Below are 15,258 nucleotides of genomic sequence, written 5' to 3'. Positions count from 1 at the left end.
ATGTCAGTGTAAGTATTGATGTCTCTCCTACACTCACTGGACGACCTAGACTCTTCAAGCCTGTCTGGCAATGTCAGTGTAAGTATTGATGTCTCTCCTACACTCACTCGACGACCTAGACTCTTCAAGCCTGTCTGGCAATGTCAGTGTAAGTATTGATGTCTCTCCTACACTCACTCGACGACCTAGACTCTTCAAGCCTGTCTGGCAATGTCAGTGTAAGTATTGATGTCTCTCCTACACTCACTCGACGACCTAGACTCTTCAAGCCTGTCTGGCAATGTCAGTGTAAGTATTGATGTCTCTCCTACACTCACTCGACGACCTAGACTCTTCAAGCCTGTCTGGCAATGTCAGTGTAAGTATTGATGTCTCTCCTACACTCACTCGACGACCTAGACTCTTCAAGCCTGTCTGGCAATGTCAGTGTAAGTATTGATGTCTCTCCTACACTCACTCGACGACCTAGACTCTTCAAGCCTGTCTGGCAATGTCAGTGTAAGTATTGATGTCTCTCCTACACTCACTCGACGACCTAGACTCTTCAAGCCTGTCTGGCAATGTCAGTGTAAGTATTGATGTCTCTCCTACACTCACTGGACGACCTAGACTCTTCAAGCCTGTCTGGCAATGTCAGTGTAAGTATTGATGTCTCTCCTACACTCACTCGACGACCTAGACTCTTCAAGCCTGTCTGGCAATGTCAGTGTAAGTATTGATGTCTCTCCTACACTCACTCGACGACCTAGACTCTTCAAGCCTGTCTGGCAATGTCAGTGTAAGTATTGATGTCTCTCCTACACTCACTCGACGACCTAGACTCTTCAAGCCTGTCTGGCAATGTCAGTGTAAGTATTGATGTCTCTCCTACACTCACTCGACGACCTAGACTCTTCAAGCCTGTCTGGCAATGTCAGTGTAAGTATTGATGTCTCTCCTACACTCACTCGACGACCTAGACTCTTCAAGCCTGTCTGGCAATGTCAGTGTAAGTATTGATGTCTCTCCTACACTCACTGGACGACCTAGACTCTTCAAGCCTGTCTGGCAATGTCAGTGTAAGTATTGATGTCTCTCCTACACTCACTGGACGACCTAGACTCTTCAAGCCTGTCTGGCAATGTCAGTGTAAGTATTGATGTCTCTCCTACACTCACTGGACGACCTAGACTCTTCAAGCCTGTCTGGCAATGTCAGTGTAAGTATTGATGTCTCTCCTACACTCACTCGACGACCTAGACTCTTCAAGCCTGCCTGGCAATGTCAGTGTAAGTATTGATGTCTCTCCTACACTCACTCAATGACTAGACTCTTCAAGCCTGTCTGGCAATGTCAGTGTAAAACAGGGGAGGTGTAGTCAGTGTTAGAGCCCAGTGGAATAGCATTCGTCTGAGGCACAGTCAGTTTAGGATTGATCCCAATCAGTGAGCCCATTGGGTTATTTCTTGTTCCAACCAGTGCACCATGCATGACTGGTCTATTAAAGGCTGTGGTATGTCCTATCCTGTCTGTGAGATTGTTTATATAAAAGATCCCTTGCTACTACTAAAAAAAAAAATGTAATGGGTTTCCTCTCTAAGACTGTCAGAATTACCAGTTACCAATAGTTGATGATTCGATGATTAATAAATCAATGTGCTCTAGTGGTGTTGTTAAACAAAACAAACTTTAACTTCTATTGTTCATCGAGTCATATGGTTAATCAGTTGTCCAACAGTTGGTATATCAAAGTCCATGGTATGTACTATCCTGTCTATGGGAAAGTACCTAAAAAATAAAATTTGCCAGTTGCATTCAAAATTTGCCCTGAAAACAGTGTCTTCCTGCTATACAGTAGGAGTATTCTTTATGTCTTAGTTTTCACCACAGCTAGCCCTGAAAACGGTGTCTTCCTGCTATACAGTAGGAGTATTCTTTATGGCTTAGTTTTCACCACAGCTAGCCCTGAAAACGGTGTCTTCCTGCTATACAGTAGGAGTATTCTTTATGGCTTAGTTTTCACCACAGCTAGCCCTGAAAACGGTGTCTTCCTGCTATACAGTAGGAGTATTCTTTATGGCTTAGTTTTCACCACAGCTAGCCCTGAAAACGGTGTCTTCCTGCTATACAGTAGGAGTATTCTTTATGGCTTAGTTTTCACCACAGCTAGCCCTGAAAACGGTGTCTTCCTGCTATACAGTAGGAGTATTCTTTATGGCTTAGTTTTCACCACAGCTAGCCCTGAAAACGGTGTCTTCCTGCTATACAGTAGGAGTATTCTTTATGGCTTAGTTTTCACCACAGCTAGCCCTGAAAACGGTGTCTTCCTGCTATACAGTAGGAGTATTCTTTATGGCTTAGTTTTCACCACAGCTAGCCCTGAAAACGGTGTCTTCCTGCTATACAGTAGGAGTATTCTTTATGGCTTAGTTTTCACCACAGCTAGCCCTGAAAACGGTGTCTTCCTGCTATACAGTAGGAGTATTCTTTATGGCTTAGTTTTCACCACAGCTAGCCCTGAAAACGGTGTCTTCCTGCTATACAGTAGGAGTATTCTTTATGGCTTAGTTTTCACCAGAGCTAGCCCTGAAAACGGTGTCTTCCTGCTATACAGTAGGAGTATTCTTTATGGCTTAGTTTTCACCACAGCTAGCCCTGAAAACGGTGTCTTCCTGCTATACAGTAGGAGTATTCTTTATGGCTTAGTTTTCACCACAGCTAGCCCTGAAAACGGTGTCTTCCTGCTATACAGTAGGAGTATTCTTTATGTCTTAGTTTTCACCACAGCTAGCCCTGAAAACGGTGTCTTCCTGCTATACAGTAGGAGTATTCTTTATGGCTTAGTTTTCACCACAGCTAGCCCTGAAAACAGTGTCTTCCTGCTATACAGTAGGAGTATTCTTTATGTCTTAGTTTTCACCACAGCTAACCCTGAAAACGGTGTCTTCCTGCTATACAGTAGGAGTATTCTTTATGGCTTAGTTTTCACCACAGCTAGCCCTGAAAATGGTGTCTTCCTGCTATACAGTAGGAGTATTCTTTATGGCTTAGTTTTCACCACAGCTAGCCCTGAAAACGGTGTCTTCCTGCTATACAGTAGGAGTATTCTTTATGGCTTAGTTTTCACCACAGCTAGCCCTGAAAACGGTGTCTTCCTGCTATACAGTAGGAGTATTCTTTATGGCTTAGTTTTCACCAGAGCTAACCCTGAAAACGGTGTCTTCCTGCTATACAGTAGGAGTATTCTTTATGGCTTAGTTTTCACCACAGCTAGCCCTGAAAACGGTGTCTTCCTGCTATACAGTAGGAGTATTCTTTATGTCTTAGTTTTCACCACAGCTAGCCCTGAAAACGGTGTCTTCCTGCTATACAGTAGGAGTATTCTTTATGGCTTAGTTTTCACCACAGCTAGCCCTGAAAACAGTGTCTTCCTGCTATACAGTAGGAGTATTCTTTATGGCTTAGTTTTCACCACAGCTAGCCCTGAAAACGGTGTCTTCCTGCTATACAGTAGGAGTATTCTTTATGGCTTAGTTTTCACCACAGCTAACCCTGAAAACGGTGTCTTCCTGCTATACAGTAGGAGTATTCTTTATGGCTTAGTTTTCACCACAGCTAGCCCTGAAAACGGTGTCTTCCTGCTATACAGTAGGAGTATTCTTTATGGCTTAGTTTTCACCACAGCTAGCCCTGAAAACGGTGTCTTCCTGCTATACAGTAGGAGTATTCTTTATGGCTTAGTTTTCACCACAGCTAGCCCTGAAAACGGTGTCTTCCTGCTATACAGTAGGAGTATTCTTTATGGCTTAGTTTTCACCACAGCTAGCCCTGAAAACGGTGTCTTCCTGCTATACAGTAGGAGTATTCTTTATGGCTTAGTTTTCACCACAGCTAGCCCTGAAAACGGTGTCTTCCTGCTATACAGTAGGAGTATTCTTTATGGCTTAGTTTTCACCACAGCTAGCCCTGAAAACGGTGTCTTCCTGCTATACAGTAGGAGTATTCTTTATGGCTTAGTTTTCACCACAGCTAGCCCTGAAAACGGTGTCTTCCTGCTATACAGTAGGAGTATTCTTTATGTCTTAGTTTTCACCACAGCTAGCCCTGAAAACGGTGTCTTCCTGCTATACAGTAGGAGTATTCTTTATGGCTTAGTTTTCACCACAGCTAGCCCTGAAAACAGTGTCTTCCTGCTATACAGTAGGAGTATTCTTTATGGCTTAGTTTTCACCACAGCTAGCCCTGAAAACGGTGTCTTCCTGCTATACAGTAGGAGTATTCTTTATGGCTTAGTTTTCACCACAGCTAGCCCTGAAAACGGTGTCTTCCTGCTATACAGTAGGAGTATTCTTTATGGCTTAGTTTTCACCACAGCTAGCCCTCAAAACAGTGTTTTCCTGCTATACAGTAGGAGTATTCTTTATGGCTTAGTTTTCACTCTCACTCGAGGCTTTGTGTTGAAATAACTGTCAGACATCACAGCTGAAGTTAAAACTGTGCTGAGATGTCATCAGTTTCTTTCTTTCGTTCTGTCATTCCTTCTTTCTTTGATTGATTTCTCATTACATGGTTAACTTAGAGACTGTCTTCAATTTGCTACCACTTAACAAAATGTCCAACTGATGACATCTGTTTAACGACTAACATTACAAAATGTCCAACTGACGACATCTTTTTAAGGACTAACATTACAAAATGTCCAACTGATAACATCTTTTCAAGGACTAACATTACAAAATGTCCAACTGATGACATCTGTTTAACGACTAACATTACAAAATGTCCAACTGACGACATCTTTTCAAGAACTAACATTACAAAATGTCCAACTGATGACATCTTTTTAAGGACTAACATTACAAAATGTCCAACTAATGACATCTGTTTAAGGACTAACATTACAAAATGTCCAACTGATGACATCTTTTCAAGGACTAACATTACAAAATGTCCAACTGATGACATCTTTTCAAGGACTAACATTACAAAATGTCCAACTGATAACATCTTTTCAAGGACTAACATTACAAAATGTCCAACTGATGACATCTTTTTAAGGACTAACATTACAAAATGTCCAACTAATGACATCTTTTTAAGGACTAACATTGCACTGGCTGGAACGAGAAATAGCCCAATGGGCCCAATGATGGGGATCGATCCCAAACCGACTGTGCATCAAGCGAGCGCTTTACGACTTTACCATGTCTCGTCCCCACCTTTATAACAATTCAGGATAGAAGGTCTTTTTAAACACTTTGGTAATCAAATTTTTAGATGGTGTCATTTGTTAGGTTGCTGTCACGTATTTTCTTCTTATGCAGTTTAACAGCAGCACGGCGGAGGCTGCGGCTGAAAGGTTTCTCACTGGTGAACGGGAACGACTGAAAGAGTTGGAGACTCTGATAGACTCTCGCATAGAGGACATGAAAACCACCATGGACAACACAATCAAGAAATATCACAGATAACGGAACGTCTCGCAGTGTGCATGAGTGGGAATGAGAAGGTGAATCAGCAGATGTCACATTAGAGAACGTCTCTTCCATTATTGGTGTGTAGATGTCACAGAGAATGTCTCTTCCATTAATGGTGTGCACATGTCACATTGGAGAACGTTTCTTCCATTATTGTGTGCAGATATCACAGAGAATGTCTCTTCCATTAATGGTGTGCAGATGTCACAGAGAATGTCTCTTCCATTAATGGTGTGCACATGTCACATTGGAGAATGTCTCTTCCATTATTGGTGTGCAGATGTCACAGAGAATGTCTCTTCCATTAATGGTGTGCACATGTCACATTGGAGAACATCTCTTCCATTAATCATGCGCAGATGACACATTAGAGAATGTCTTCCGTTAATGATTTGCAGATGACATATTAGAGAATGTCTCTTCCATTAATGGTGTGCACATGTCACAGAGAATGTCTCTTCCATTAGTGATATGCAGATGACATATTAGAGAATGTCTCTTTCGTTAATGATGTGCAGAAGCACATTAGAGAACGTCTCTTCAGTTAATGATATGCAGGTGACACATTAGAGAATGTCTCTTCCATTAATGATATGCAGATGACACATTAGAGAATGTCTGTTCAGTTAATAATATGCAGATGACACATTACAGAACGTCTGTTCAGTTGATGATATGCAGATGACACATTAGAGAACGTATTTTCAGTTAATGATATGCAGGTGACACATTAGAGAACGTCTGTTCAGTTAATGATATGCAGATGACACATTAGAGAACGTCTGTTCAGTTAATGATATGCAGACACATTAGAGAACGTCTGTTCAGTTAATGATATGCAGGTGACACATTAGAGAACGTCTGTTCAGTTAATGATATGCAGGTGACACATTAGAGAACGTCTGTTCAGTTAATGATATGCAGATGACACATTAGAGAACGTCTGTTCAGTTAATGATATGCAGGTGACACATTAGAGAACGTCTGTTCAGTTAATGATATGCAGGTGACACATTAGAGAACGTCTGTTCAGTTAATGATATGCAGGTGACACATTAGAGAACGTCTGTTCAGTTAATGATATGCAGGTGACACATTAGAGAACGTCTGTTCAGTTAATGATATGCAGATGACACATTAGAGAACGTCTCGTCAGTTAATGGCATGAAGATGTTACATTAGAGAACGTCTCTTCAGTTAATGATATGCAGATGACACATTAGAGAACGTCTCGTCAGTTAATGGCATGAAGATGTTACATTAGAGAACGTCTCTTCAGTTAATGGCATGAAGATGTTACATTAGAGAACATCTCTTCAGTTAATGGCATGAAGATGTTACATTAGAGAACGTCTCGTCAGTTAATGGCATGAAGATGTTACATTAGAGAACGTCTCGTCAGTTAATGGCATGAAGATGTTACATTAGAGAACGTCTCTTCAGTTAATGGCATGAAGATGTTACATTAGAGAACGTCTCTTCAGTTAATGGCATGAAGATGTTACATTAGAGAACGTCTCTTCAGTTAATGGCATGAAGATGTTACATTAGAGAACGTCTCTTCAGTTAATGGCATGAAGATGTTACATTAGAGAACATATCTTCCATTAATGATATGCAGATGTCAGTTATTAAATATCCGTTACATTCTATACAATTTAACGTCATCCCATTGGTCCAGCCATAGCAACACAAGTTTGTTCATTTCTCGATGAATGTAAAAAATAAACGTTGGGGAACATCATATTAGATGACGTCACTCTGTGTGGGTACTTATGTGTCTTATTGAGCGGTATTGTTTAGAACCAAAAATAGAATTCAAAATAAAATATAGTAAGTATGTTTCAAAGTTAATTATAAGTATTGTCTGTTATTTATTTTACATTCATATAGGTTCATACCCCGATGAATGTAAAACAAATCACAGACAATCATTAATTGAAAAATGAAATCTTTAAAGCTGCAATCATACCTGCCTATCTGATAACATCGTTTTCTGTGCAAAATACAAACACATTTGCTGTTTTAATAAATTTGACAGTGTTTGTTTTTTTAATATTTTAATATTTTATTTTTATTATTTTTTATTTTTTCAATAATTGTTTTTAATATTCACATATACAGTCGACTGCTTCATACAGCAATCATAACTTCCAGTATATTTTGTAAACTGAATAGCAGAAAGAGTGTCCTGCAACTTTAATCTGCAAATTTAACCAGGTAAATACATTGCTATGTTACCGGCTAATACATTCCTATGGGACCAAAATTAACAACAGCATCTAAGGCTATCAAACAGTGGCATGTTACAGGAAGTAAATTGCGTCGATGGTCTGTTCGACAGGGATGGAATCCTCCAATGTTTTCCACAATTCTAGATCTAGCATTCCCCTAAAACTGTTCCAGTTCATCGTGGATGAACAACGATGAACAGTTTACACACAACAGATGCTGATCAACATGGTTGGTTACTAGGGTGTGGGTTTACTTCCTCCCTGAACTCCAAACTTCTCAACAATCCTATGTTTAATGAATGAATATAAAGAATTTGTTTTGTTTTGATGGGAATACATACAGTATCTTATTTTTGGTTGGTGTGTCTTAGGAAGTTTCACTGCAATATGATGCATGTTAGTGTACCTTTTTTCTTTTTTTAAAGATGCACCCCTTCTTAGAAAAATCTTTTATCTGTCCCTGCAAACCACAGGTACCTCTAACCAATAATGCTGTCTTGCTTACAAACAATATCACACAATCACAAACATATTGGATTAACAGACATTTTGTTTTCTATAGAAGAAACTATTGAATATGTAATTTTAGTCGCCAAAAAGGCTCAGTTAGTTGGAAACATCTTACATTGGGTGCAGACTTGGGACAGTCCCTATGATGCTTACAGTGAAAGTTACCACCCACACAGGAATTATTATCAGACAATCATTATTTTCCAATGGTCTAGATAATTGCATTCCCAAATTATAATTTTTTTCATTTAACTGCCCATTCTTTGATTTCTGTGTGTACAAAACCAGTCGATAGCAAGGATACCCTAGTGTATGGGGGAGGGGTAGAACCTGTAGTGGGGGGTAGAACCTGTAGTGGGGGGTAGAACCTGTAGTGGGGAGTAGAACCTGTAGTGGGGAGTAGAACCTGTAGTGGGGGTAGAACCTGTAGTAGGCATCACAGCCTCCAATGGAGGAGGCACAAGCCATATTTTTATCTATATTTATATAGAGGACACAAAAAACTTACATTTTCATCCTTGAAGGGAGGGAGTGAACAGGCCATACTACCTCCATCACCCCCACCACCCCCGACCACCCCACCCACACACACACACACCCCACACCCCATTCCTATGGGCCTGCAAATACTTTCTAGTGAAATATTTGAAAATGACTCTGGTTAAGTTTGAATGACATCTGTTGGTGCGAACTCCGGTATTAGAAGCAGACAAGTTAATTATTATGTTAAGACTGCAGTGACGCAGTCATGTTTGTTTTTCATTACCAGTAGGAGAAAATTAAGTTATGGAAGAGCAAGGTAGTGTCAATAAACCTTGGAGAAGACTGGGTATGTAATAACTGTGAATGGCCTGTTACAAGATTAGATAATTTATGCATTTATTTATTTATTTTTTTAAATACTGTACATTCCGATATATTTAAATTTCAAAGATGTATATAAGGACCTGGGCCCATCGTTTCGAAGCAGTCTTTGTGCTACTAAAGCATAACAATCATTGTAGGCTATGACGTCACTGTGGCGTGTACTATGGTGATGTCATAGCCTACTACGGTTTTACTATTACGATGGTTTTACTATTACGACGGTTTTACTATTACGTAGCACTGAAACAGCTTGGAAAACATGGGCCCTGGACATTTGGCATTTATCTGTGATAACAGTGTGTTAGGAATAGTCCTAATCCGTCCATGTTTATATACTGCACAACAACAGAAACTCAAATATTAAATTTACTTTTCTTTAATTCATTTTAAATTACCAGTATTCTGAGTCCCTTTATTTGGGGGGGGGGCAGGACGTAACCCACTGGTAAAGTGCTCGCTTGATGCGCGGTCGGTCTAGGATTGATCTGCATCGGTGGGCCAGTTAGGCTATTTCTCGTTTCAGCCAGTGCACCATGACTGGTATATTAAAGACCATGGTATGTGTTATCCTGTATGGGATGATGCATTCGAAAGATGCCTTGCTACTAATGAAAAAATGTAGCAGGTTTCCTCTCTAAGAATATATGTAAAAATCACCAAATGTTTGACATCCAATAGCCGATAATTAACAAATGAATGTGCTCTAGTGGTGTCATTAAACAAAAACACATTTTAACCCTTTAGTTTTGGGGTCTGTTCCAATTATCGATGTCTTACATATAGTCCTGTTTTGACAGATTATTTACCAAAATACTTTTAAAGACGCATACCCTAGTTTCAGCCCGTAATAATGGACTCTTAAGTTTAGTTAGTCTAAAAACCTATAACACACATTTGGATACGGTTATAATTGCTGAGAAGTTAAAGTCTGTCATGTTTAAACAGGGAAATACTGTCTAAAAATAATGAGAGCTTGTCTCGATAACCATCACTTCTCAGACGAATGTGGGGGTTTTAGAATTCAGAAAAATGCATTTCGGAGTATTGCAAAAACTAGGATGACCAGAATCACTTCACGTGTATGAAAATTAATATTCTAAATAATAAAACGTAATTACTTGTAATTTTAATTATCAAAAACGGATTTACTAATGCTAAATATGTTGTAGTGTTTAAAAAAAATAGGGTGTATCCCTTTAACGTGAAAAAAATAACAGTAAAATATTTGAGTATTTTTTGTTGATTAGTACATAAAAGCTACGATGAGATCTGTATACTAATATACCATAAAGTGCAATTTTATTTTTTTATTTTCTACGTATCCTTTTCCATTTTCCTACATTAAACTATGACATGTTCTAACAGTGTTGAATGCGTTTGTCGTTATTTTCATATTGTAGAAATCAAACATTTTATTGTTTATGATTTTGAAATATATCACATTGAGCCTTGTTTTGAAATATTTTATTGAACAAGTTTTAAACAAGTTAAAAGCATTGCACAAAAGGCAAAGCCTAAATAAGTGTTTTTTCTGCAGTACAAAATATAAATGACATCAGTGTTACTGAATACAGTACAAATATAATAGATAACACAAGTACATGTTGGTATACATGTATATACAATGTACTAATTTCTCAAACATTTACACAAACAGTAAGATGAAAAAACAAAGTAAGATAAAAGTATTAAGTTAAGTACGGTAAGTAATCTCAAATATGTTTTCAGTAAATACTTGTGTCATCCATTAGTAGTCCAGTGGTAAAGCACTCGCTTTATGTACGGTCAGTCTGGGAACGATCCCTGTTGGTGGGTCCATTGGGCTATTTCTCGCTCTAGCTTGTGCACCATGACTGGTATATCAAAGGCCATGGTATATCCTATCCTATCTGTGGGAGATGGTGCATATGAAAGGTCCCTTGCTACTAATGAAAAAATGTAGCAGGTTTCCTTTCTAAGACTGTATGTCTGAATTATCAAAGGTTTGACATCCAATAGCTGATGATTAATAAATCAGTGTGCTCTAGTGGTGTCGTTAAACAAAAATTGAAAGTTTGTTTTCTTTAACGACATCACTGGAGCACATTGATTAATTAATTATTGGCTATTGGATGTCAAACATTTGGTAATTCTGACTCCTAGTCATCAGAGGAAACCTGCTAAATTTGGTAATTCTGACTCCTAGTCATCAGAGGAAACCCGCTACATTTGGTAATTCTGACTCCTAGTCATCAGAGGAAACCTGCTACATTTGGTAATTCTGATTCCTAGTCATCAGAGGAAACCCGCTACATTTGGTAATTCTGACTCCTAGTCATCAGAGGAAACCCGCTACATTTGGTAATTCTGACTCCTAGTCATCAGAGGAAACCCGCTACATTTGGTAATTCTGATTCCTAGTCATCGGAGGAAAGCTGCTACATTTGGTAATTCTGACTCGTAGTCATCGGAGGAAACCCGCTACATTTGGTAATTCTGACTCGTAGTCATCAGAGGAAACCCGCTACATTTGGTAATTCTGACTCCTAGTCATCAGAGGAAACCTGCTACATTTGGTAATTCTGACTCGTAGTCATCAGAGGAAACCCGCTACATTTGGTAATTCTGACTCATAGTCATCAGAGGAAACCCGCTACATTTGGTAATTCTGACTCCTAGTCATCAGAGGAAACCCGCTACATTTGGTAATTCTGACTCCTAGTCATCAGAGGAAACCCGCTACATCTTTCCAAATGCAACAAGGAATCCTTTATATGCACTTTACCACAGACCGGAACGCACATACCATGGTCTTTGTTCAGTTGTGGTGTACTGGTTGGAATGAGATCCACCGAGGTGGTTCGATCCTGTGATGCAAGCACCTCAAGCGTTAAGTAGATTGAATGATCTGAAATGCTATGGTACATGTATAGAGTTTTTGTCTTTTAAAAAATAATTTCGGCATTTATTTATAAATTTTAGGTATTTCAATTCCTTATATTCTGAAATCTTATGATTGAGAATTTTTAGATTTTAGTTTTAAATGGATATCAGATTCCTAATACTAAAAACCAGATTAATATGGTGACATGCTTTTTCACAAATATGCACTTTAGCACAACCATTGGCATCTCAATGTGTATCTACAAATTAAACAATATTAAAATTTCCCCTTTGACATGATCTCGGGTGTGAATTACATTACATTTATACACATAACCTGTGAACCACAACTGGTCAAAGTCCTGGTATGTGCATTCCTGTTTGGGAAAAAGTATATAAAGGATACCTTGCTGCTAATAGAAAAATATAGCGGGTTTCCTCTGATGACTACGAATCAGAATTACCAAATGTAGCGGGTTTCCTCTGATGACTACGAATCAGAATTACCAAATGTGGGTTTCCTCTGATGACTACGAATCAGAATTACCAAATGTAGCGGGTTTCCTCTGATGACTACGAATCAGAATTACCAAATATTTACATCCAATAGCCAATGATTAATTAATCAATGTGCTCTAGTGGTGTTGTTAAATAAAACAAACTTTATACACACATTTGTTTCTTGCTTTACAGTATGTCCGGTCATAAAAGTAATTTTTGACCATTGTTTGGTCACTGCTGTTCATTCTGTATTTAGAACTCAACAACATTATGGACACCCATTTGATTGGGGTATTGTAATTATTCTGAATTTCAATGTCATCAAAGTCCTGATCTCCCATAAACCCACGTCTGCAAGTTATTCTGTACTTTGAACTCAAAGTTATCACCACCCTTAGTTAGTGTGTACCTTGAACCCATTAAAGTTATAACTATCCTTAGATTGACGTGTGTAAGTTATTCTGTACTTTGAAACTCTTGAAAGTTATGACTACCCGTAAATTGACGTTTGTAAGTTATTCTGACCACCCGTAGATTGTTATTCTGCACTTTGAACTCATGAAAGTTATGACCACCCGTAGATTGTTATTCTGCACTTTGAACTCATGAAAGTTATGACCACCCGTAGATTGTTATTCTGCACTTTGAACTCATGAAAGTTATGACCACCCGTAGATTGTTATTCTGCACTTTGAACTCATGAAAGTTATGACCACCCATAGATTGACGTTTTCAAGTTATTCTGTTCTTGGAATTTGTGAAAGTTATCACTAACCGTAGATTGACGTTTGCAAATAATTGTGATCTTTATTTTAAATATGTCTTGAAAGTTATAACCATTTGTATATTGACGTCTGCAACGTATTCAGTATCGTGGGGATTTGTAGCGATCTTTACGACAGTTCAGCAAGTCGTATTGGCATGTATACAAAAAATAAAAAGAAGATGGTTCTTTTTGTAGCCCCCCACCCGCTACCGATCATGATCGGGCTGCTGGTTCTGTCTTTCACTTGTCAGCGCGGGCAGTCCCTCTTCTCACCCACCCCAAACCCTTTCCTGTCGTGGACGGAGGAGCCGGCATACGTCGACACCTACGCCCATGACAGGCGTGCGCTACAACAGCTTGCTCTGAATGTACACGTTAAACCCTATGACCTGACCTGTCTTTTTGTATAATGTATAGATGTAGACAGACCGACTGATCTGTCGTAAAGATCGTGACAAGTCCCCGTGACTAAAACTGTCATGGCCGTTATGACCGCCCACGGATTGACGTCTTGTAATTATTCTGTATTTCAGTTTTTAAAAAAGAAAGAAAGAATCATGACAACGGTGACCCACTGGCGTAGGAAGGGGGGGGGGGGGGGGGGGGGGGGCAAGGGAACATGTGCGCCCTCCCCCCACACACACACACATTTTTCAGATATCTTGCTTTATATTTGCTTTATAATAGTGTAAAAGTGTGTAAATATAAAAGTGCCCCCCCCCCCCCCCCACACACACACACACACACACACTTTTTAGCACCTTCCTTCGCCACTGCGGCACGGGCAACAATAGATTGACACAGTTGTCCAATGACTTGCGAGAACAATCCAAAAAAAAAGTTTACTGTAACATTATATGTTTGAATTGTTCTGAAAGCTGTTTCTCTCGTACAACTGTTCAACAAACACACTGCTCTTATTGTCTGTATATTTACATGCATGTAGTATGGCTTACCCTCCTGACACCATGAATTTGATCAAACTGAAACACTCGGACGTTATCACGTTTTTTACCAAGGAAGGTGGAAAACGCTATTGAAATTCATAAGCGTATGGTTGTTGACTATTATCTGTTTCGGAGTTTGAAAGCCGTCCTTCGTGGTACCCGGTTTGAATATAATGAAAGTCTGAAGGCTACAACAATGGTGATTGATGGGTTAGAGATAGTTTTGCTGGCTTCACTAGCTTGAAGAATAATCGGGCCAAATGCATCGAGATCAAGGATGATGATATTAAAAAGCATAAGCGTACGAGACAGGGGGCAGGCAAGAGTGGGGAGCAACTGCCCACCTAGTGCTGGAGCAAAACCTCAAATTCGGACAAAAGTGATACAGATATTCGGGGGAAATGTGTTAACCTGAGACCTTTTTACCATGTATTTCCATCATTCTACCCACAAAATTAGTTGTCATCCATTTTTTAAAATGCGCTGTGATTCCTTTGCTATCCTATATAGCTGTTTGGTAGTGATGCTAATATGAATGAATGTTGTTATCCAGATTCGGGCATTTGCCTGTACGCCTGTGTTGAAAAGTAAGGTAGAAACATTTAGTCTGCCGTCGTCGCTTATAGTACCTTGTTGAATTAACTTTTTTACTGTCCCTCGTACACCTTGTAATTAGTAAGACAGTCTCATGAAAATTATCTTTCACGTCTTTTAACTATTCAGTGTTTTAATCTCATGAAAATGTATCACCGCCAATAATAGACTTGACGTCTGTTCGTGCATAATGCTAATCCAGAACTTCGTTGATTTCCTGAAAGTCCTCGTGGAATATTGTGATGACACCCAGGTTGATGTTCTGGGGTCTGCAGGGTCGGAACTCCAGACTGGGAACCTGTGGGTCTGTCAGCTCGTTGTACTTGGACATGGTCCTGGAGAAGAGATCCACTTTGATGAGGTACTCCATGCTGACGTCCTTCTGGTTCTGAATGACGGGCATGAAGACCTCCCCACACTGGCGGAAATTGTCGAAGATTTCCTTCAGCTCTACCAGCTTGAAGAGATCCTCATCGTAACACTTGTCCACTTGGTTGACGAACTTCTCCTCCTCTTCGTGG

The 15,258-nt window shown here is 39.5% G+C and overlaps 1 protein-coding gene across 3 annotated transcripts in view; it reads left to right on the top strand.

The window, feature by feature from the left end:
- The window catches only part of LOC121375812 (centrosomal protein of 63 kDa-like), a 46,432-nt gene extending 38,931 nt beyond the window's left edge, over positions 1-7,501 (top strand). For all 3 annotated transcript variants that reach the window (XM_041503487.1, XM_041503479.1, XM_041503471.1), the window contains exon 18: positions 5,304-7,501. In XM_041503487.1, coding sequence (XP_041359421.1) covers positions 5,304-5,450 — 147 coding nt within the window. In that variant the 3' untranslated portion in view covers positions 5,451-7,501. The remainder of the gene's footprint in view (positions 1-5,303) is intronic.
- Positions 7,502-15,258: the final 7,757 nt, after the last annotated feature.

The sequence above is a fragment of the Gigantopelta aegis genome, chromosome 1 (assembly GCF_016097555.1).
Source record: "Gigantopelta aegis isolate Gae_Host chromosome 1, Gae_host_genome, whole genome shotgun sequence".
In the NCBI taxonomy this organism is placed as follows: domain Eukaryota; kingdom Metazoa; phylum Mollusca; class Gastropoda; order Neomphalida; family Peltospiridae; genus Gigantopelta; species Gigantopelta aegis.
The sequence above is the reverse complement of the archived record's forward strand: the minus strand, read 5'-3'. Positions and strand labels throughout refer to the sequence as shown.